Source organism: Amblyraja radiata, chromosome 14, assembly GCF_010909765.2.
Source record: "Amblyraja radiata isolate CabotCenter1 chromosome 14, sAmbRad1.1.pri, whole genome shotgun sequence".
Lineage (NCBI taxonomy): Eukaryota > Metazoa > Chordata > Chondrichthyes > Rajiformes > Rajidae > Amblyraja > Amblyraja radiata.
This window is the reverse complement of record NC_045969.1, coordinates 14,389,003-14,411,673: the sequence shown is the minus strand read 5'-3', so window position 1 is coordinate 14,411,673 and position 22,671 is coordinate 14,389,003. Positions and strand designations below refer to the sequence as shown.

The 22,671-nt window shown below is 42.8% G+C and overlaps 1 protein-coding gene across 1 annotated transcript; it reads right to left on the bottom strand.

Moving 5' to 3' along the window:
- Nucleotides 1-9,649: 9,649 nt before the first annotated feature.
- On the bottom strand, nt 9,650-22,658 carry cfap298 (cilia and flagella associated protein 298). Its single transcript, XM_033032586.1, has 8 exons — nt 22,529-22,658; nt 21,138-21,278; nt 17,368-17,535; nt 17,010-17,077; nt 15,888-16,046; nt 15,016-15,147; nt 11,642-11,737; nt 9,650-10,026 (listed from the first exon to the last, which is right to left on the bottom strand). Exons 2-8 carry the CDS (start codon nt 21,274-21,276, stop codon nt 9,913-9,915), a joined length of 876 nt encoding a protein of 291 aa, XP_032888477.1. The 5' UTR covers nt 21,277-21,278; nt 22,529-22,658; the 3' UTR covers nt 9,650-9,912.
- Nucleotides 22,659-22,671: the final 13 nt, after the last annotated feature.

Sequence of the window (22,671 nt, the reverse complement as noted above, 5' to 3'; positions counted from 1 at the left end):
ACCTGCCACCCTCTGCATAGAATGAACTGCCCCTCAGATCCCCTTTAAATCTCTATCTTCTCCCCTTTTAACCTGTGCATACTAGTTTTAGACTCTCCTCCCCTAGGAAAGAAGATGGTAACCATATACCCTATTCATATCTCAAGATTTTATAAACCTCTGTATGGTCACCCCTCCTGCCTCCTTCAATTCAAGGAAAGCAGTCCCAGCTCATCCAATCTCTCCTTTCTAGCTCAAGTCCTCCAGTCCTGGCAACAACCCCGTGAATCCTTTCCTGCACCTTTCCGAGTTTAACTGCAACCTTTCTGGAGCACGATGGCACATAACAATGCAAGTGCCATCTCACCAACAACTAGTAGTCTTTTCCTGTGTCAGAGCTCTATACGGAGTGAGAGTTTAGGGTGTCTAAAGCTCAGTGAATAATGAATAGAGTGACTATCTCTAGAATAATGTTGTATTCTGCCCAATGTGGCTGAATGTGTGTACAGTGCTTCAGTTCAAAGGTTTCTGGACTGGAGCATGATACTGACATATTTGCTTATCCTTCCAGTGAATTTGAAGGATTTTGCAAAGACAACGGTGATTTTTCCAGTCCCTTGTGGTGCTTTCTGTAGTCTCACAAGCATATAGGAAGGCAACATCATTGTTGCCCTGTAAACTGAGCTTTGTACCAAGTCTGAGACTTTGACCTACCAATGCCATTTTCCTGAGTTCTGGTGCACCAGAGGTGATCAGTGCACTTCATCATTGATGATTGTATTCACTAATAAGTATTGGTCCACATCTGCCAAAGCCTCACTCTGAACCATTATTGTTGGAGGACAGTGATATGCAGGTCGGCAGAGGTCTTTTGTCCTGCAGATGTTTATGGCAAGTTGCAATTGCTTCAGTGGGCAAGTCTATGATGGCTTATAGCTTGTTTTCTGAGCATGCACTCAGTCTGTACAAGGGTCCCAACCTGAAACCTCACCTATCCACATTCTCCAAGGATGCTGGCTGACCCGCTGAGTTACTCCAGCATTTTGTGTCTTTCCTTGCACTCATCCAACTGTGTACCACAGTTGGACCATTGGAGTAGCCTTTGTTCTGGAGTGCAGTCATCACTGTTTCCCATTAGGTCCACTCAGCGGGACGTTTGTTGGAGGTGAAATGCAGCATTGCAGCAGAGAAGATTGAACAAGGTGTGAATGGTACACAAAATTGCTGGGGAAACTCAGCGGGTGCAGCAGCATCTATGGAGCGAAGGAAATAGGCGACGTTTCGGGCCGAAACCCTTCTTCAGACTGATAGGGGGTGGGGAAAGAAAGAAGGACAAAGGGAGGAGGAGGAGGAGCCCGAGGGCGGGCGGATGGGAGGGTGGGAGGAGACAGCTAGAGGGTGAAGGAAGGGGAGGAGACAGCACGGGCTAGCCAAATTGGGAGAATTCAATGTTGATGCCATAGGGACGCAAGGACCCCAGACGGAATATGAGGTGCTGTTCCTCCAATTTCCGCTGTTGCTCACTCTGGCAATGGAGGAGACCCAGGACAGAGAGGTCGGATTGGGAATGGGAGGGGGAGTTGACGTGCTGAGCCACCGGGAGGTCAGGTAGGTTATTGCGGACTGAGCGGAGGTGTTCGGCGAAACGGTCGCCCAACCTACGCTTGGTCTCACCGATGTAAATCAGCTGACATCTAGAGCAGCGGATGCAGTAGATGAGGTTGGAGGAGATACAGGTGAACCTTTGTCGCACCTGGAACGACTGCTTGGGACCTTGAATGGAGTCGAGGGGGGAGGTGAAGGGACAGGTGTTGCATTTCTTGCGGTTGCAACGGAAAGTGCCCGAGGAGGGGGTGGTGCGGGAGGGAAGGGAAGAATTGACGAGGGAGTTGCGGAGGGAGCGGTCTTTGCGGAAGGCAGACATGGGGGGAGATGGGAAGATGTGGCGAGTGGTGGGGTCACGTTGGAGGTGGCGGAAATGGCGGAGGATTATGTGTTGTATTTGCCAGCTGGTGGGGTGAAAGGTGAGGACCAGACTCCTCCCATTTCCTCCAAACACAAGGCGTAGCTATGGGCACACGCATGGGCCCCAGCTACGCCTGCCTCTTTGTCGGGTACGTTGAACAATCCTTGTTCGATGCGTACCAGGGCCCCATCCCCGACCTCTACCTCCGCTACATTGACGACTGCTTTGGTGCCACCTCCTGCACCCACACACAACTGACTGACTTCATCCACTTCACCACCAACTTCCATCCGGCACTCCAATACACCTGGACGATTTCAGACACTTCCCTACCATTCCTTGACCTCACCATCTCCATCGCAGGGGACAGACTCCTGACCGACATACATTATAAACCTACTGACTCACATGGCTATCTGGACTACACGTCTTCCCACCCTGCCCCCTGTAAAGACTCCATCCCCTACTCCCAATTCCTCCGCCTACGCCGCATCTGTTCCCAGGATGAGACATTTCATACCAGGGCATCGGAAATGTCCTCGTTCTTCAGGGAACGGGGATTCCCCTCCGCCACCATAGATGAGGCTCACACCAGGGTCTCATCCATACCCCGTAACACTGCTCTCTCTCCCCATCCCCGCACACGCAACAAGGGCAGAGTCCCTCTGGTCCTCACCTTTCACCCCACCAGCCGGCAAATACAACACATAATCCTCCGCCATTTCCGCCACCTCCAACGTGACCCCACCACTCGCCACATCTTCCCATCTCCCCCCATGTCTGCCTTCCGCAAAGACCGCTCCCTCCGCAACTCCCTCGTCAATTCTTCCCTTCCCTCCCGCACCACCCCCTCCCCGGGCACTTTCCGTTGCAACCGCAAGAAATGCAACACCTGTCCCTTCACCTCCCCCCTCGACTCCATTCAAGGTCCCAAGCAGTCGTTCCAGGTGCGACAAAGGTTCACCTGTATCTCCTCCAACCTCATCTACTGCATCCGCTGCTCTAGATGTCAGCTGATTTACATCGGTGAGACCAAGCGTAGGTTGGGCGACCGTTTCGCCGAACACCTCCGCTCAGTCCGCAATAACCTACCTGACCTCCCGGTGGCTCAGCACTTCAACTCCCCCTCCCATTCCCAATCCGACCTCTCTGTCCTGGGTCTCCTCCATTGCCAGAGTGAGCAACAGCGGAAATTGGAGGAACAGCACCTCATATTCCGTCTGGGGTCCTTGCGTCCCTATGGCATCAACATTGAATTCTCCCAATTTGGCTAGCCCGTGCTGTCTCCTCCCCTTCCTTCACCCTCTAGCTGTCTCCTCCCACCCTCCCATCCGCCCGCCCTCGGGCTCCTCCTCCTCCTCCCTTTGTCCTTCTTTCTTTCCCCACCCCCTATCAGTCTGAAGAAGGGTTTCGGCCCGAAACGTCGCCTATTTCCTTCGCTCCATAGATGCTGCTGCACCCGCTGAGTTTCCCAGCAATTTTGTGTACCTTCGATATTCCAGCATCTGCAGTTCCCTTTTGAACAAGGTGTGGATGGTGACAGCTTTGTTTGAATGTCAATTACAGCCCTCCTACATTCCACTTATTGTGTTGAGCTTCTGGTCGTGTCGTTCTATTGAAGACCAGCAACTGCTGAGGGAAAGCACAAGGTCATGTTATTTTATTAAATGGGGCTAACGTTCTCTTGCTTGAAAAATCTAAGATGCTAACAATTGTTTACTTGATGTTAAAGTTTATTCATTCATTTGAAGCTTCACAAGTTATAGGAGTAGAATTAGGCCATTCGGCCCATCGAGTCTACTCCATCATTCAATCATGGCTGATCTCTGCCTCCTCATCCCATTTTCCTGCCTTCGCCCCATAACCCTTGACACCCATTCTAATCAAGGATTTGTCTATCTCTGCCTTAAAAATATCCACTAACTTGGCCTCCACAGCCCTCTGTGGCAATGAGTTCCGCAGATTAACTACCCCCTGACTAAATAAATTCTTCCTCACTTCTTTTCTAAAAGTGTGTCCTTTAATTCTGAGGCTATGACCTCTGGTCCTAGACTCTCCCACCAGTGGAAACATCCTTTCCGCATCCACTCTATGCCTTTCATTATTCTGTAAGTTTCAATTAGGTCCCCCCTCAACCTTGAAACACCAACGAGTGGAGGCCCAGTGCTGTCATGCTTTACTTGGACTGTTGGCTGAGTGGATAGGAAAGTAAATTAGAAACTGTAACACTAGATCTAAATAACAAGTAGATTGATTGTTAGGTCCCTAGGCTATGTCATTGTACAGGTTCACAGGGAAGTGTCAGCTCCTTTAAAAGATGCTCAGATTACATGTGAGCACAATTGATGTTTTCAAACCGAACAAGTATCTGTAACACACCAGAATTTATAATATCTTTGTTTTAAGTATGAATTAAAATTTCTTCAATTAGAAATCACTCCATGGACACACCACACCAAATTCTTCCATGTAGCCTAATCTATTATCATGCAACTCTGGAGCCCAATATAACTCTTCACCCCCGAACCCGCCAGTATTGCCCCCATGGATACACCATAGTTGGAAACATAGCTTTTAGTGGCAGATTTCCAGAAGGTTGAAATCTCACAACTACTTTACTAGTTTCCTCCCACCAATAAAAGCCACTTAAAAACCATGTCCATCCATGTCAGTTAATTTTACTACCATTCAGCCAGTTCTATCGAGAAGAATGTTTTTTAATAATTTATGTTAAGAAATGCCAAGAAATGTATTGTCTCACTGAATTTCTAAGGTGAAACAAGGTGAAAATATTGTCTTTAGTAGTGGATAATTTTTACTGCAGAACATGATGAGCAATTGAAGACAATGGAAATAAAACATAATTGTTGAATTAGTGATAAATACAAAATCTTTCAATATTTTAAGGGTTTAATGCCTGAACTTTTACTTTAAATGCTATTATATACTTATGGTTCACTAAAATGACAAGAATATGCACCAAAAATGAGGGAGTGAGTTCAATTCAATTAGTTATACTACAAATCAACGATTTAGAAAGTGTGATAAATTATACATTTTCTGTTCCAATTTGTTTCAGCTATCCTTGTATTTCCCTGTTGTTTTTTGTTATCATTCAGTGTTTCCATATCAGGTTGGCGCAGCGGTAGAGTTGCTGCCCAGAGACCCGGGTTCGATCCTGACTACAGGTGTAGTTTGTACGGAGTTTGTACATTTTCCTTGTGACCTGCGTGGGTTTTCTCCAGGATCTCTGGTTTCCTCCCACATTCCAATGACATACAGGTTTGTAGGCGAATTGATTTTGGTAAAAAATTGTAAATTGAGTTGAGTGTGTCGGATTGTGTTAGTGTACAAGGTGATTGCTGGTTGACGTGGACTCAATGGGCTGAAGGGCCTTTTTCTGCGCCATATCTCTAAAATAAACTAATCAGTTTGTCTGTGTACTCTCCCAACCAAGTCACTATTGCCAGAATAAATTGTTGCCATTCATAACATCCCTCTGTCACTGAGAATTCAATTACTTTCTTATCTACCTCCCGACCCATCTTCCAGTACTGCAAGGCTCCTATTTAAGTAGTCCACTGTTTTGCATCTTATCAAAAAGCTTTTAATCCAACTAGAATTTCTATTGGACTAACTATGAACAATTACTTTGTCTCAAAAAAATATCAAATGTGAACACATTTTCAACAAATCCTTTTTTGTTTACTCTTGGCCAGTATATATTAATGAATGCTCTTATGTATCTTGTTGCAATTAATGAAATTTGGATTTTCACCATGGCGTTTGTATTGTTTCTCTAACAGGGGTGCACAAAACTGCATTGTAGCAAGTCGATGAAGTGCCGTTGGTCCATACAAGTCTCTCTTCTCTTTTGTTATATCGTATAGTCTATTTCTTTAAACCTCATTTGGTTTATCTAAACTTCCCTTAAATACTTCTATTTGAGATGTCTCCATTATTCCCTTGTGGTCTACATTCTAACTTCTTTGTAGTAGAGAGATTTCTAATGATTCTAACTCTAGTTTGTCTGAGTTGGTTATATATTTGTATTCTAATTCCAGTCTTCCTTACAAGAGTAAATGTATTTTCTACCTCTTCTTTCAAATCTTCATAACCTGTCATATGGCCTCTGTCATCTGTGTCAGTCAGCTGTGGGACCCCAGCTATTTACAATATATATTAATGATCTGGATGAGGGAATTGAATGCAACATCTCCAAGTTTGCGGATGACACGAAGCTGGGGGGGCAGTGTTAGCTGTGAGGAGGATGCTAGGAGGCTGCAAGGTGACTTGGATAGGTTGGGTGAGTGGGCAAATGCATGGCAGATGCAGTATAATGTGGATAAATGTGAGGTTATCCACTTTGGTGGCAAAAACAGGAAAGTAGACTATTATCTGAATGGTGGCCGATTAGGAAAAGGGGAAATGCAACGAGACCTGGGTGTCATGGTACACCAGTCATTGAAAGTAGGAATGCAGGTACAGCAGACAGTGAAGAAAGCAAATGGTATGTTAGCATTCATAGCAAAAGGATTTGAGTATAAGAGCAGGGAGGTTCTACTGCAGTTGTACAGGGTCTTGGTGAGACCACACCTGGAGTATTGCATACAGTTTTGGTCTCCTAATCTGAGGAAAGACATTTTTGCCATAGAAGGAGTACAGAGAAGGTTCACCAGACTGATTCCTGGGATGGCAGGACTTTCATATGAAGAAAGACTGGATAGACTCGGCTTGTACACGCTGAAATTCAGAAGATTGAGAGGGGATCTTATAGAAACGTACAAAATTCTTAAGGGGTTGGACAGGCTAGATGCAGGAAGATTATTCCCGATGTTGGGGAAGTCCAGAACTAGGGGTCACAGTTTAAGGATAAGAGGGAAGTCTTTTAGGACCGAGATGAGAAAATCATTTTTTACACAGAGAGTGGTGAATCTGTGGAATTCTCTGCCACAGAAGGTAGTTGAGGCCAGTTCATTGGCTATATTTAAGAGGGTTAGATGTGGCCCTTGTGGCTAAAGGGATCAGGGGGTATGGAGAGAAGGCAGGGATGGGATACCGAGTTGGATGATCAGCAATGATCATATCGAATGGCGGTGCAGGCTCGAAGGGCCGAATGGCCTACTCCTGCACTTATTTTCTATGTTTCTATGTCTATGTTTCTAAAAGGATACAACTCTAAACACAAAACAAAGCAGTATTTTTATATTTAAGGGCATTATCTCATTCCACAACACTTAATAAATTGGTATTTTGCACACCAAGATTTCTCTGTTCCTCTTACTACACTTGCCATTTAATATAACATTTATTTCCCTGTTTAACTTCCACTATCTATTTACTTCACTTACATTCACACTGATCTTCTCACTGATCACTGCCAGCCAGGATTTATCATTTTGGTTTGCAATAACTTACTTCGCAATTGTACAAAGTATTAAAGGCTGTTATTTATTTTGACAAAAAAGCATTTAAAGGACATCTCTGTTCTCCTGTGGCATGTTACCTACAGTTAATTAAAAGGTGGGGAACTAAAGGATGACTGTTTCTCCAGTTTCTTTAAGATCCTCGTGATTTAATACAAACTACATGAATGGTGCAAAAAAATATGGTTAATACTTTAGTTCAGTATTTAAGACCCTGTTACATTGTCAGGGAGAGGTTAAGCTAAAACAATTTCTGCTATTCAGGTGGATATATGAGATTCCATGGCAATTTCCCAAGGTGGGAAGAACTGCATTACGTGTTTTACTGGCATCAAGTGTGAGGCAGCAGTGAAGGTCGCCGTTGTTGAAAAGTATTTAGCCATTAGGTTTCAAACTCTGGTGTTTCCAGGAGAAAGGGCCATTCTAAGCCTTGAGTCGTTGTATTGCTGCTCTAACATTGGAAAAACTCTTGTAAACAAATTTTCAACCTACAGTTCAAATCATTCAGTGGATTATTTACATTATGACATGTCGCAAGATGGACTTGCAAAGAATTTACAACACAGTAGGGTATTGTATTATGTAAAATAAAATTCTCTCAGATTGGATCATTAAGTTGTTATTGTGATTTGAAGAAACTGCTTGTGAAACTTGCGGAAGAGAAAGTATATTTATTCCACCCGCTACATAGCTCCCTCTTCTGTCCAAACTGGTAACCTTGTATGGATTCCAAAAGGGAAAGTAAACTACAAAAAATGTCATAAACTATGTGATTTTTGTGCTGTACAGCAATTCCACTTGGGGGAAATCAAAACACAATCTAGATTTTGCAGTTTGTGATAAAGAAACAATGCTTGGCATTCAGTATGTTGAATGGTGAACCCTGGTGGGCTTTTGAGTAGATTCACTAGCATGCCATCGAGAGTGGATATGTGACACATAAAAATACAAGGAGGAAATAAGAGTCCCTGCAACCTGCAGCAGAATCTACACCAGGAAGTATAAAACAAAAATAAGTTTTTAATTTTTAGAAAATGAAATAAAGATTTATAAAGTAAGATAGGGGAGCACATTTAGTGAGAAATAGGAAAGAGTAAACACAGTTTAAAAATAAATTTCCAGATATGATAAATTATAAATAGCAGGGCAGAGGAATTAATTGGTAATTCACGCATCCCTGAAAGCACATGTTTTAATAAACATTTCTGCTTAATAGGTAAAGTACTACAGGTTCACACTATTGATTTGCATTGAAAAGACTGTGCTGGTTTATCCTGGACTCTGCATGCTGACTGGCTTCACCAACCAGGGTCCCTAGTATGTCGTATTTTTCTGGATGCGTAGGGTTGGATATGTGACTTTCTGTATCTGACGTGTAGCCAGCAAAGTGTAGCAGCCTTCCTGCTCTGAGTTGACTTTGGATATCATGTTGTGAAGCACTTTGTTGCCTGTCCACTCCCCAGTACTCCTTAACAAGGTCTCCCAAACATTTTAATGCAGCAAATTTATTTTGTCCATCAAGTGCTTTTTTGTTTCTAAATATCAGAACTTTAAACGGTTTAAATTTAAGTAAGAACAAATTTAAGTAAGAATAAATTAGAAGCACTTAAAATTAATTTAAAATTTTTCAAATAAAGCCAGATATGTGAGGCACAAGTAAAATTGGAAATACGCAGCAGGCAGGTATCAAGATGATCAACTTTCAGAATGAGGTGACTTAGAAAAAAAATGCACGTTAAGTTGCAGAGAAAGTGGAATGGAATAGGAAGAAAAGATACATTTTCCACTAAAGGTGGAGATTGAGAAGCTGAATGACTGTGTTTGTGCTGGCTGAGAGGTAATTCAGATAACTTGACTGGTGGTGTGAATAGTGAGACGAACTAGAAGCGAGACAAATGATAGAACTGTGATACAAAACATTTACATTTGACATTCAGTCTTTAACGTGTAACTGCCAAAGTATGAGAGATACTGCAGAACATCTGTAAGTATTATTTGGAAGAATTAAACAGAATGAGAGCAAGCAAACGTGGAGAATTAAGATGCTGCTCTTAAACCTGCTTCATAAAGACACACCTGTAAAATTGCAACAAGTAATAATTTCATTGTTCTGTTCCCGTTCATACAACTAAACACTCTTGACTCTTAACAGTACCTTCTGACAGCTTTACCATTATTCTAAATGTAAAATTTGACTCAGTGGCTTTTATTGCATGTGTAAGAATTATTTAAACCATTAATCTGAATATGAACCCTGCAGAAAGTACAAAACAATACATAAATTGTAAAATAAATATTTATTTAACATGAATACAAGTGTTCCAGGATGCAAAAATAAGACAATTGGGCTAAAGAGCAGCTTCTACCATACAAAATTACCAGCAACAATATTTTGAAAATCTGGAGCTTTCCATTTGATCAAAAGATGAGAAAGATGCCAGCCATTGATTCTCTTAAATGCAAATACTCTAGAAAGGAACATTTGTAACATTCTCTGTTTGTGGTAGTGATGTAACAGTCTGCCATGCAAGTTGATTGCCACTATTTTCTAGGACCCCACTTGATGTCATTTACCCCCTGAAACTGCCTTTTCAGAGCATGTCTATCCGCCCAGGTTGAATCAAGATACGATTGATCATCATTTTCATCAAGTTTCTGGGGGGGAGGGGGGGAGATCAATAAATAATTAAGTTAGAAATGTAAACTTAAAAAAGATCTTAAACATTTCAAACTAATCGATTCTTTTATTTAGAAAAGAAAATCCTTTTAACATTTCGTCACATTGTTCAGTTGTGTACAGTTAAGTCAGATTTCAATATTAAGTCCCATTCGAATTCGACACCAACATTCGAGGAGAGTACCATGGAAGTTCTGTAGTCGAGTGTCATTTATCTTGGAGTTATGCAGCACAAAACAGGCCCTTCAGCCCAACTCATCCATGTCAACAGAATTGCTTAACTGAGCTAGTTGCATTGCCTGTGCCTGGCACATATTCTTCCAGAACTTTCCTATCCATGTACCTATCCAAATGTCCCTTAAATGTAATGTATCTGCCTCATTTACATCCCCTGGAAATAAATTCCATATGTATGAAAAGCTTTGCCCTCAGATTCTTGATTCCCCTGGCTCTGGAAAAAAGACTCTGCATTCCTCCTATCCATTCCCCACATGATTTCATGCACCTCTATAAGATCACCTCTCAGTCTTCTGCACTACAATGATGAGGATGAATTTCTTTAGCCAGAGGATGGTGAACCTGTGGAATTTAATTGCCACAAATAGCTATGAAAGCCAAGCCATTGGGTAATATTAAAGTGGTGATTGATAGATGTTTGATTAATAAGGGCAGCAAAAGTTACGTGAGAATGCAGAAGCGTGGCATTGAGGAGAAAAATAGATCAACCATGTTCAAATGGCCTAATTCTTACCCTGGATCTTATGATTTAAAGAACTAGTCTGTCTTTTCTCTCTTTAGCTCAGGCCCTTTCCAGCTTAATGGCATCTTTTCTACAGCAGGGTAACCAAAATTGAACACTATACTCCAGATGCAGTCTCACCGCAACCGCAACCGTTTGGAGGGTGGTGGGGGACTGTGGAAAAAGGGGCTAGTTGATGTCAGTGAAAACAAGGAAGGGGGGTGGAAATATTGAGCTTTTGAAATGTGGTGATGCAGTGTAGAGAAATGGTAGGTGATCAGTGGAACCAGGGATAAGGGAGGGATAATGCATAGATGGAACTAGGTGGGGATGGATAATGGGTCTTGGTAATGGAGGGGAGAGAGGTGGGGTGCAGGAGATACCTGGGTGGACTGGTGGGAATGGGAAAGGAACACTGGGTGTGGATTATAGAAACTGGAAAATTTAATGTTCAAACTTTTGGGGTGAGGCTACCCAAGGGGTACAAGGTATTGTTCTTCTAGAATGCATTTCGTCTCACCATGTCAATGGAGAAGACCAAGCGAGAGAATGGGAAGTGGTGTTAAAATGACATGCAATGGGATGCTCAGATGGCCATTACAGACAAAGCAGGTGCACTGTGAATTTGCTGCCTTGCCTACTCTTGGTCTCACTGATGTAGAGGAGGACACATCACAATGACTATCCTAGGCAAATCTGGGTCTTTATTCAAGTTGTTCAGTCCCTCTTAATTAGGGACACCAGCAATTTTGTAACACAGAAGTAAGGCTGTCCAATAATCCCTTTCACATGCTGAATAGCTGAGAGATTTTCCAATCAGTTCAAGATATGCACGGTAGATAAAATAATTATACCTTGAGTTCCTCTTGTCTCCTGTAGTAATACATCATCATCTGCTTCTGTTCATCTTCTTTGATCACTGGCTCTCTAGCTGGAGCACCATGACTTTGCTGTTAATAAACCAAACCACAGATTGGCATTTCAGTCGCTAAATCGCTATTGTTATCTTTTATGTAAAAATAGTACTCTCCACTTTCCCCACTGCTTTGCTCCAGTGGACATTTTTTGAGACGAGTCTAGGTTGTTCACAAAGGCATAATGTCACAACTTTAATATTCTATGCCTCATCTATACCTTAAGTATGACTCATACATTGAAATGTATGAGTCATACTTAAATACAGGAGAGGTGCCAGAGGATTGGAGGGTAGCAAATGTTGTGCCTCTTTTCAAGAAGGGCTGTAGGGAAAATGCTGGGAACTATAGGCCAGTGAGCTTAGCATCTGTAGTTGGTAAGTTACTGGAGAGTATTCTGAGGGATAGGATATATAGGCAATCTGATTAATTTTTTTTGAAGACTTGAGCAAAATGGCTGCTGAAGGCAAAGCTGTAGATATTGTGTACATGGACTTTAGTGTGTACATAGGAAATGTGTCAGCTTCGATAACAATCAGCACGGGAGCACCTCAAGGCTGCCTGCTCAGCCCCCTGCTGTACTCACTCTATACTCATGACTGCGTAGCCAGTCACAGTGCGAACTCCATCATCAAGTTCGTTGACGACACCACTGTTGTGGGGCGTATCACTGATGGGGATGAGCCAGAGTATAGAAAAGAGATCGAGCAACTGTCCATATGGTGCCAGCGCAATAACCTGGCCCTCAACACCAGCAAAACCAAGGAACTGATTGTGGACTTTGGAAGGAGTAGGAGGGGGACCCACAGCCCCATTTATATCAACGGGTCGATGGTTGAAAGGGTCAAGAGCTTCAAATTCCTGGGCGTGCACATTTCTGAAGATCTTTCCTGGTCCGAGAACACTAATGCAATTATCAAAAAAGCTCATCAGCGCCTCTACTTCCTGAGAAGATTACGGAGAGTCGGTTTGTCAAGGAAGACTCTCTCTAACTTTTACAGGTGCACAGTAGAGAGCATGCAGACCGGTTGCATCGTGGTTGCATCGTGGCTTGGTTCGGCAATTTGATGGCCCTGGAGAGGAAAAGACTACAAAAAGTAGCAAACACTGCCCAGTCCATCATCGGCTCTGACCTTCCTTCCATCGAGGGGATTTATCGCAGTCGCTGCCTCAAAAAGGCTGGCAGTATCATCAAAGACCCACGCCATCCTGGCCACACACTCATCTCCCTGCTACCTTCAGGTAGAAGGTACAAGAGCCTGAAGACTGCAACAACCAGGTTCAGGAATAGCTACTTCCCCACAGCCATCAGGCTATTAAACCTGGCTCGGACAAAATTCTGATTATTAATAACCCATTTTCTGTTATTTGCACTTTATCAGTTTATTTATTCATGTGTGTATATATTTATATTATGGTATATGGACACACTTATCTGTTTTGTAGTAAATGCCTACTATGTTCTGTGTGCTGAAGCAAAGCAAGAATGTCATTGTCCTATACAGGGACACATGACAATAAACTCACTTGAACTTAAACTAGTAAGGTGTACGACAAGGTGCCGCATGGTAGGCTGCTCTGGAAGGTTAGATCTCATGGGATCCAAGGAGAGATAGCTGAATGAATAGCAAATTGGCTCCATGGAAGGAAGCAGAGGGTGATGGTGGAAGGTTGCTTCTCAGAATGGAGCCTGTGACTAGTGGTGTGCCACAGGGTTCGGTGCTGGACCCCGTTACTGTTTGTCATCTACATCAATGATTTGGATGAGAACATACAGGGCAAGATTAGCACGTTTGCTGATGATACAAAAGTTAGTGGTTTTGCAGATAGTGAAGATGGTTGTGAACGATTGTAGCCGGATCTGGATCGATTGGCCAGGTGGGCGGAAGAATGGTTGATGGAATTTAATACAGAGAAGTGTGAGGTGTTGCATTTTGGGATGTCGAACAAGGGCAGGACCTACACAGTAAATGGTAGGCCTCTGGGTAGTGTTGTAGAACAGATGGATCTAGGAGTACAAGTGCATGGTTCCATGAAGGTCGAGTCGCAGGTAGATAAGGTGATCAAAAAGGCTTTTGGCACTATGGCATTCATCAGTCAGAGCATTGAGTATAGAAGTTGGGAGGTCATGTTGCAGTCGTATAAGACGTTGGTGAGACCACATTTAGAATATTGTGTTCGGTTCTGGGCACCATGTTATAGGACAGATATTGTCAAGCTTTAAAGGGTTCAGTAAAGATTTACAAGGATGTTGCCAGGACTTGAGGGTGTGAGCTATAGGGAGAGGTTGAGTCGGCTGGGTCTCTATTCCATGGAGCATAGGAGGATGAGGGGAGATCTTATAGAGGTATACAAAATCATGAGAGGAATAGATCGGGTAGATGCAAAGTCTTTTACCCAGAGTAGGGGAATCGTGGACCAGAGGACAGAGGTTCAAGGTGAAGGGGAAAATATTGAATAGGAATCCTATTGGTAACTTTTTCACACAGAGGGTGGTGAATAAGCTGCCAGAGGAGGTAGCTGAGGCTGGGACTATCCCATCGTTTAAGAAACAGTTGGACAGGTACATGGACAGGACAGGTTTGGAGGGTTATGGACCAAGCACAGGCAAGTGGGACTAGGGAAGATGGGACATTGTTGGCCGGTGTTGGCGAGTTGGGCCGAAGGGCCTGTTTCCACTATTACTCTATGACTCTATAATAAGTAATGTACCTCCAATCTTCTTTTTTTTTCCCATTGTCCTAATCAGGTGAATTATCAGCAATATATTTAATGGTTAGTGATGATGTGTTCTTTACATAATTTTCAAAGAACATGGGGGAAAAAAAAAATCTTTCGGGTTCTTGCTATAATCTCCTGCAAGTTTGTGGAAGTTCCAGGGAAACATTGCAGAAATGGGAAAGCATCCTGGGATGGTGGAATGGGAACATATTTAAAACTGACCAGGCCACTGCAAAAAATGTATTAAACAGATCAAAATTACCCGGATTTAAACAATTCTCTCACCGGCTCACTGCCACTCCCGACTATGCCCTGAATCCGGGTTAGGAAAGAGGAAATAATGACGAAAATAATACAAACATTTTAACTCTTCTCAAAAATAAGCAATCTTAGATTATTTCTGAGAATATCATCTTTACTCTTTCGGCCAAATCATTATTTTAAAAACAACCCTATGTAGGTCACTTCCCAAATTTCTCAACTATTTTTGGGGGAAGAAAAAAAAGCAGGTTTATTCACCCTGTCCTTGTAATTTAATCCTTTAAATACTAGACTGGTGACACATTAAAGCATTTCTTCACCCATGGACTTACTTTTTGTACTTTTACAACAATTTTAGTTTTCTCATTCTTGCCGATATAGTCGGACAGTTTCTTTCCTCTTTGCAACTCTTTTCCTGCCCACCAAAGACGCCCCTCAGACTCTTCAATTACCATTTTCCCAGCCTACAAAAACAACATGATTACACAATTAATCATTCAATAGAACATGAATACATTAAAAAAATGAGTAAACATCTTTCTTTCATTAAATACCTACTTTCATTTTACTGAACTTAAGGGAAAAAAGCTGTAAATATTCACTTATCTCCAAAACAAACATAGCTGTGACCCAAAGAGAAATAGGACTCAGGATCTTTCTCGCTATCAATTATCTCTCAAAGGTTCGAAGGTATTTTATTGTACCAATTAAGGGACAGTGAAACTCAATTTACCATACAGTCACACTAAAAAAAGCAACAAAACACACAACTACATAAAAGTTAACATAAACATCCACCACAGCGGATTCCCCACATTCCTCACTGTGATGTTAGGCAATAAAGTCTAATCTTCTTCCCTCCTTATTCTCCCGCGGTCATGGCAGTCGAACCATCCGCAGTCGGGGCGATCGAAGCTCCTGCAGCCGGCGATTGAAGCTCCCATGTCGGGACGGTCGTAGCTCCCGCAATCGGCCGAAGCTCCTGCAGCTCCACGATGTTAAGTCCTGCTGGCTCCTGCGGTTGGAGCTCCCGAGTCGATCCCTGACAAAGGGATCGCAAGCTCCACGATGTTAAGTCCTGCAGGCTTCCGTCGTCGGAGCTCCCAAAGTAGTTTCCCAGGAAGAGTCCGCCAGCTCCCCAATATTAAGTTACAGAATAATCGCATCTCCATCTCTCTAATAGTGGATATGGTTTTCTACTTACTTGCAATCCTGACAGGTCTTCTTTTCCATCAAATTCCTGTTGGATTGGATCATGTGGAGGCAGCCCCATGGGATAAACGATCGTAACAGCTCCTCGCAGTTGGTCAAGAGCTTCTTTAACCATCTCCATTGTTACACATACGTTGGCCTGAGCTTGTTTCTTACAAAAAGAACGGAGAATCATTCATTTTCCATTAATATTTAAGAATCTTTCACTAGAGATAGTTCTCCGTTTCTGTCATTATTAAGTTATTAAATCTTTAACATTGTTCCTTGATTCGAACCCTCTATTCTATGACCATGTGTTAAACCAGGCTAGGATTATATTCTATTCAGACATAGTTTAATTCAACTTGGGCACGTGCTGCAAATGAGGAATGATTGTCAGTTCCGGACAAGAAGGGAATTAAAAAATCCCTGCTCGCAATAAAAAATAAAAGAATGGTGCTCGAGAGTCTATGGACATGAGGAGAATTGAGGTTTATGCCAATGCAATTTGAACAAATTCGCCCAGTACATTTAAGGTCATAAGTGATAGGAGCAGAGTTAGGCCATTCGGCCCATCAAGTCTACTCCGTCATTCAATCATGGCTGATCTATCTCTCCCCCCTAACCCCATTCTCCTGCCTACTTCCCATAATCCCATATGATTATGGGGTATCCCATATATTTGTCAATCATAACATTTCATGATACTCAAACTGAATAGAAAATAAACAGCACATAATGTGTCATTATTTTAATACCAGAAAGTAGTTTTAAACCAAAGTATTGGATTACTGTGTCCAGTTTTGCCCCCCACACTACTGGAAGGATGTAGATACAATTGAGAGTATAGAGAGATTCACAGTATTATTCACCGAGTGGAAGGCTGTAGTTAGTTCAAGTTCGAATTTGTGTTTATTGTCATTTAACCGACTAAGGTACAGTGAAATTTGAGGTACCATGCAGCCACAGTAAGTGAAAAGAACACAATACATACATAAAATAAAATTTAACATAAACATCCAGCACAGTGGAAATTAACATTCTTCACTGTGATGGAAGGCAATAAAGATAATTTGGACAGGCCGGTTTATTCTCACTGAAACATAGTAGAATGAGGGGTGATCATCCAATGTACCTTTGAAATCAGTGCTTTAGCCTCTTCTTTAGTCTTTGTTAATACTGCTTTCATTGACTGATTTGGAGCTGGAAAGGGGAAAAAATGATATTTTCAGATTAAATTCCAAGTTTCACATCAAATTTCCTTGAAAATGCAACAACCTGTACCAATAATCTCTGATTTTAAAAACATTCGCAATTTCTATTTCTGTATAATTCTTTAACTTTAATTTAAGCAATTCTAGTTTGTAGCATTTTTCATTTTCTGAAATTATCTTTCCCAACAGTACTGCATATTGAAAAGTCTTCCAGTCTGAGTCTAAAACAGTAACAAAAACCCAAATAATAATGAATGTTAGAAACCATCATTATCTTACCACGTCCATTTCTCCGTCCAATTTCATCCTTTTTAAATTCAAATCCTCCACTTGGTACACATTTCTCTGCCCACTCATCTTTCAGTTTGAGTTCTTCTATCTGCTCATCTGTCAGTCCTTGCATATTAATAGGAAGGAAGGTGCCATGCTCTGCCAATTCATTTATTTCTAGAAAGCAAAACATTGTTTAGCGGCTCATAAACAGGATATTGAACACTGTTTTCCAAGTAACACTCGTTCCAAAACATCAGGATAGATCATGTATTTACTTGTACTTTAGTCTGTCTTTGTTAGTGCCAAAGTCGTAAATGGGTCAAAAGTTTGCAGAATCCAGAGACCAGCAAAAAATCCAAATATTTAGTCCAAGTCAAAGAATGCCATGCAGTCAGGAGGTGCCATCATTCAGATAATCTGCTACTAAACATACATAGCAAAGATTCTCTTGGGTTGACATGACGGCACTTTTCAATACAGCAAACTTTTCCTAGATTTGCTATGGCAAGACAACACCTGGCCCCACTGTTCGTCTGATTTTTCTTCCTTGCAAATTAAAAAATATATACAAAAGAATCCCAGCATCTGCAGTTTTTTAAATTCCAGGAATTAAATTGCTATTTTAATGTTGTCATCAATATTATTGAATCCACCAGTCAGACTCTCCATAATTGATAGGTAGGAAAGAACTGTAGATGTTGTTCCTCCAAATCCAAATCCTACTTCCTCCAAATCCAAGGCGTAGCTATGGGCACTCGCATGGGCCCTAGCTATGCTTGCCTCATTGTAGGGTACGTCAAACACTCACTATCCCAGGCGTATACTGGCCCTATCCCCGAACTATACATCTACTACATTGACGGCTGCATCAATACTACCTCCTGCACCCATGCAGAACTCACTGATTTCATCAACTTCACCACCAATTTCCATCCTGCACTCAAATTCACTTGGACCATCTCCGACATCTCTCTAACGTTTCTAGATCTCACCGTCTACATCACAGGAGACAGACTATTGACCGACATCTACTAGAAACCTACTGACTCCCACAGCTATCAAGACTACACTTCTTCCCACCCTGCTTCCTGTAAAAACTCTACCCCTACTCCAATTCCTCCGTCTACGCCGCATCTGCACCCAGGATGAGGCTTTCCATACGAGGGCATCGGAAATGTCCTCATTCTTTAGGAATATAGATGAGGCTCTCACTAGGGTTTCCTTGCTATCCCGCAGCTCTGCTCTTGTTCCCCCTCCCCCCATTCGTAACAAGAACAGAGTCCCCCTTGTCCTCACCTTTAACTCCATCAGCGTCGCACACAGCATATAAAATCCCATTTTGCCACCTCATGGTATCCCCGACTGGCCACATCTTCCCCATCTCCACCCCTTTCGCTTTCCGCAGAGACCGGTCCCCTGCAACTCGCTGGTCAACTCGTTCCTTCCAACCCAACCCCCTCCCTAAGGACTCTACCCGGCAACGCAGGAGAGTAGCACCTGTTCCCTTTAGCTGCCCCCCAAATCCATCCAAGGACAGAACAGTCGTTACAGGGAGGCAGAGGTTCACTTGCACATCCTACAACCTCATCTACTGTAGCCGCCTGGTCCAGGTGTCAACTTATTTACATCGGTGAGACCAAGCGCAGGCTCGGCGATTGTTTCGCTGAACACCTCCGCTCAGTCCGTCTTAACCTGCCTGATCTCCCGGTTGCTCAGCACTTCAATTCCCCCTCCCATTCCCAATCTGACCTATCTGTCCTGGGCCTCCTCGATTGTCAGAGTGAGGCCCAGCACAAATTGGAGGAACAGCACCTCATATTTCACTTGGGTAGCTTACACCCCAGCTCTATGAACATTGACTTCTCTAATTTTAAATAGCCCTTGTTTTCCCTCTCTATCCCCTCCCCCCTTCAAGGTTCTCCCACCAGTCTTACTGTCTCTGACTACATTCTATCTTTGTCCGACTAGGAAAAGGGGAGATGCAGCGAGACCTGGGTGTCATGGTACACCAGTCATTGAAAGTAGGCATGCAGGCGGTGAAGAAAGCGTTAGCTTTCATAGCAAAAGGATTTGAATATAGGAGCAGGGAGGTTCTACTGCTGTTGTACAGGGTCTTGGTGAGACCACACCTGGAGTATTGCGTACAGTTTTGGTCTCCAAATCTGAGGAAGGACATTATTGCCATAGAGGGAGTGCAGAGAAGGTTCACCAGACTGATTCCTGGGATGTCAGGACTGTCTTATGAAGAAAGACTGGATAGACTTGGTTTATACTCTCTAGAATTTAGGAGATTGAGAGGGGATCTTATAGAAACTTATAAAATTCTTAAGGGGTTGGACAAGCTAGATGCAGGAAGATTGCTCCCGATGTTGGGGAAGTCCAGGACAAGGGGTCACAGCTTAAGGATAAGGGGGAAATCCTTTAAAACCGAGATGAGAAGAACTTTTTTCACACAGAGAGTGGTGAATCTCTGGAACTCTCTGCCACAGAGGGTAGTCGAGGCCAGTTCATTGGCTATATTTAAGAGGGAGTTAGATGTGGCCCTTGTGGCTAAGGGGATCAAAGGGTATGGAGAGAAGGCAGGTACGGGAAACTGAGTTGGATGATCAGCCATGATCATATTGAATGGCGGTGCAGGCTCGAAGGGCCGAATGGCCTACTCCTGCACCTAATTTCTATGTTTCTATGTCCTGCTCACTCCCCTGACATCAGTCTGAAAAAGGGTCTGGACCCAAAACGTCACCTATTCCTTCTCTCCAGAGATGCTGCATGTCCCGCCGAGTTACTCCAGCATTTTGTGTCTCCATAATTGATGCCTTATTCAGGGTAAATGAGTAAGGATCAAGTACTTCAAGGCTTAATTATGATTCCAGCTATGAAGTCAGATTTGTATGATCTATTTTGTACTCTACTATTTCTTACCCCATTTATAATTCCCATTGAACAATGATATTAAATAATGTAAACAAATCCAAGTTCCAACCTGAACTGTCTGCTTTTGCCAAGTTACTGATTTCAGAATCAATGCCAATAAGGGTTTTTCAAATGTTTTTCTACCTTCCTATGCTTTCCACTTTTATTGATTTTAATTAATTGGAAACTCTATATGTAAGAACATAAGTATATTATCCAACTCTATTATTCTTGTTGGACACTTTAATTCTCCTTCCCATTCCTACAGACCTTTCTGTTCTCGGTCTCCATTGTCAGAGTGAGGCTAAACACAATTTGGAGGAACAGTATCTCATATTTCGCTTGGGCAGCTTACAGCCCAGTGATATGAATATTGATTTCTCTCACTTCAGGTAGCCCCGGCATTCCCTCTCTATCCCTCCCCTACCCAAGTCGCACCAGCTGCTCATTTTCACCCTACGAACAGCTTACAATGGCCTGTTTCCTTTATCATCGTTACTTTTTTGCATATCTATCATTTATTGATCTTTATCTCTCCATATCACTGCTATATCTCTCGTTTCCCTTATCCCTAACCAGTCTGAAGAAGGGTTTCGACCCGAAACGTCATCCCTTCTCTCCAGAGATGCTGCTGCCTGTCCCGTTGAGTTACTCTAGCTTTTTGTGTCTATCTTCTATTATTCTATTGCTATTTCAGCTATGATAGCCTTTAGTAATGGACATTGAGTCAATTTCTTTACATGTTTAACTGTTCTACACTATTATGTCCCAACTCAAGATCATGTCTTAATTGATGTTTGCTCACCTGTCTAAATTATTCTTGCTAATTTTCTAACAAATGTAAGTATTTATCAAACACTCACCTGCACAAATCCTGTCCAATTTGAGTCTGCCATTGTAAATCTGTGTTACTAGCCTGGTTAGGTCTTCCACTGCAACATCTACTGTCGTGTCAAGCAGAAATTGGCTTTCACTGTCGTTTTTGATGTGTAATTGTACCATAACTATGATAAAACAAAAGATGATTCAGTTAGATATCTGCACAAACCTACACGATGACAGCATGATGTGAAAGACAATGAGCACTGGATGGAGTACTCAAGTCACAAACAACAGGGTCTGACTGGTTGGTTTTTTAAAAGGTACATTAATTCAGCCTGCAACCCTGTTTTTCTCCCTCATGTAGAGGAAATCCACATAGTGGCAAATATGAAGTATATAAATATGAATCATCCAAGGTGAAAACTAGAGGTTAAGGTTGAAGTTGGCTAATCACAGGATATAAAAGTAACATGTGAATGTTGTAAATATGTGGCACACTGAATTAAAATAGTACATTGCTGTTCCACCTGGGTTTCTGGGTGGTGGAGGGTTGCTCATCATGCATTTCCTGTGGAAGGTGGCCTATAAAAATATATAAGGACTTCAGCCCCCATGTCTGTGAACTTTCTTCAGAATTTGGGAGAAAGCCCATGATCTGGGGATTGCTAGTGGTGAATAACCTGCTCATGTAACCTTCTCCAATGCTAATGAAAGATTGAGACACAAGGAACTGCAGATGCTGGAAATTTGGAGCACAACAATAAGAGCATAGAAAAAAAGAACTGCAAGTGCTGGAGCAGCCCAGCAGGTCTGTGAAGGGATATAGGCTGACGATGTTTCAGGTCAGGACCCCTCTTCAGACTAATTTGTGTCAGAGACTCGAAAAGATAAACATTAAGAGAATGAAGTGTGACAACTGCAGATGCTGGAACCTGGAACAAAACACAAAATGCTTGAGGAAATCAGCGCTTGAGCCACCATCTGTAGAGGGAAATGTTTAGTTCTATGGAACAGTGGTTAATGTGTGTAGTTAGAGGTACTAACGTGTATAGTAGTTAGAGGTACAGTGAAAAGCTTTCTGTTGCGTGCTATCTAGTCAGTGGAAAGACAAAACATGATTACAATCGACCCACCCACAGTGCACAAATACATGATAAAGGGACTAATGTTTTGTGCAAGATAAATGGACAGACGACGTTTCAGGATCGAGACCACTCAGGCCGATGTAAGATCAGCATCCCAGAGCGAGTATCTCCGGTATTATATGTATTTCTCCGTTGAGTTGCGCCCCGGACCCCTGAGCTGCTTCAGAAACGAGTTGCCATGGCGACCGCCAAACTCCTCGCAGTTTAACAGCTCCAGCGCAGGAGAGATCGCACGCCACCGCCGCTGCTGCTGATCACACGCCGTGAGTGTAGGAAATAACACGCACCTCAGCCGGCGGATCCAGCAGCCCGAGCCTGAGCCTGAGTTTCGCCGAGGGCCGACCGTGGGACATACAACGCGCGCCACCCGCACCGCAGCCCGAAAGAAGCTACTAGAACATGCCGAGGGCCCTGCGCGTGCGCGCTGGCG

Bases quoted from the DNA above. Each gene is read 5' to 3' on its own strand.
- cfap298 (XM_033032586.1), bottom strand. From the start codon at position 21,276: ATGGTACAATTACACATCAAAAACGACAGTGAAAGCCAATTTCTGCTT. The intron at 16,047-17,009 runs GTACATTGGATG...TCTTTTTGTAAG, and splicing joins CTAAAGCACTGATTTCAAAG to AAACAAGCTCAGGCCAACGT. The intron at 15,148-15,887 runs GTAAGTAGAAAA...TTGTTTTTGTAG, and splicing joins AAGACCTGTCAGGATTGCAA to GCTGGGAAAATGGTAATTGA.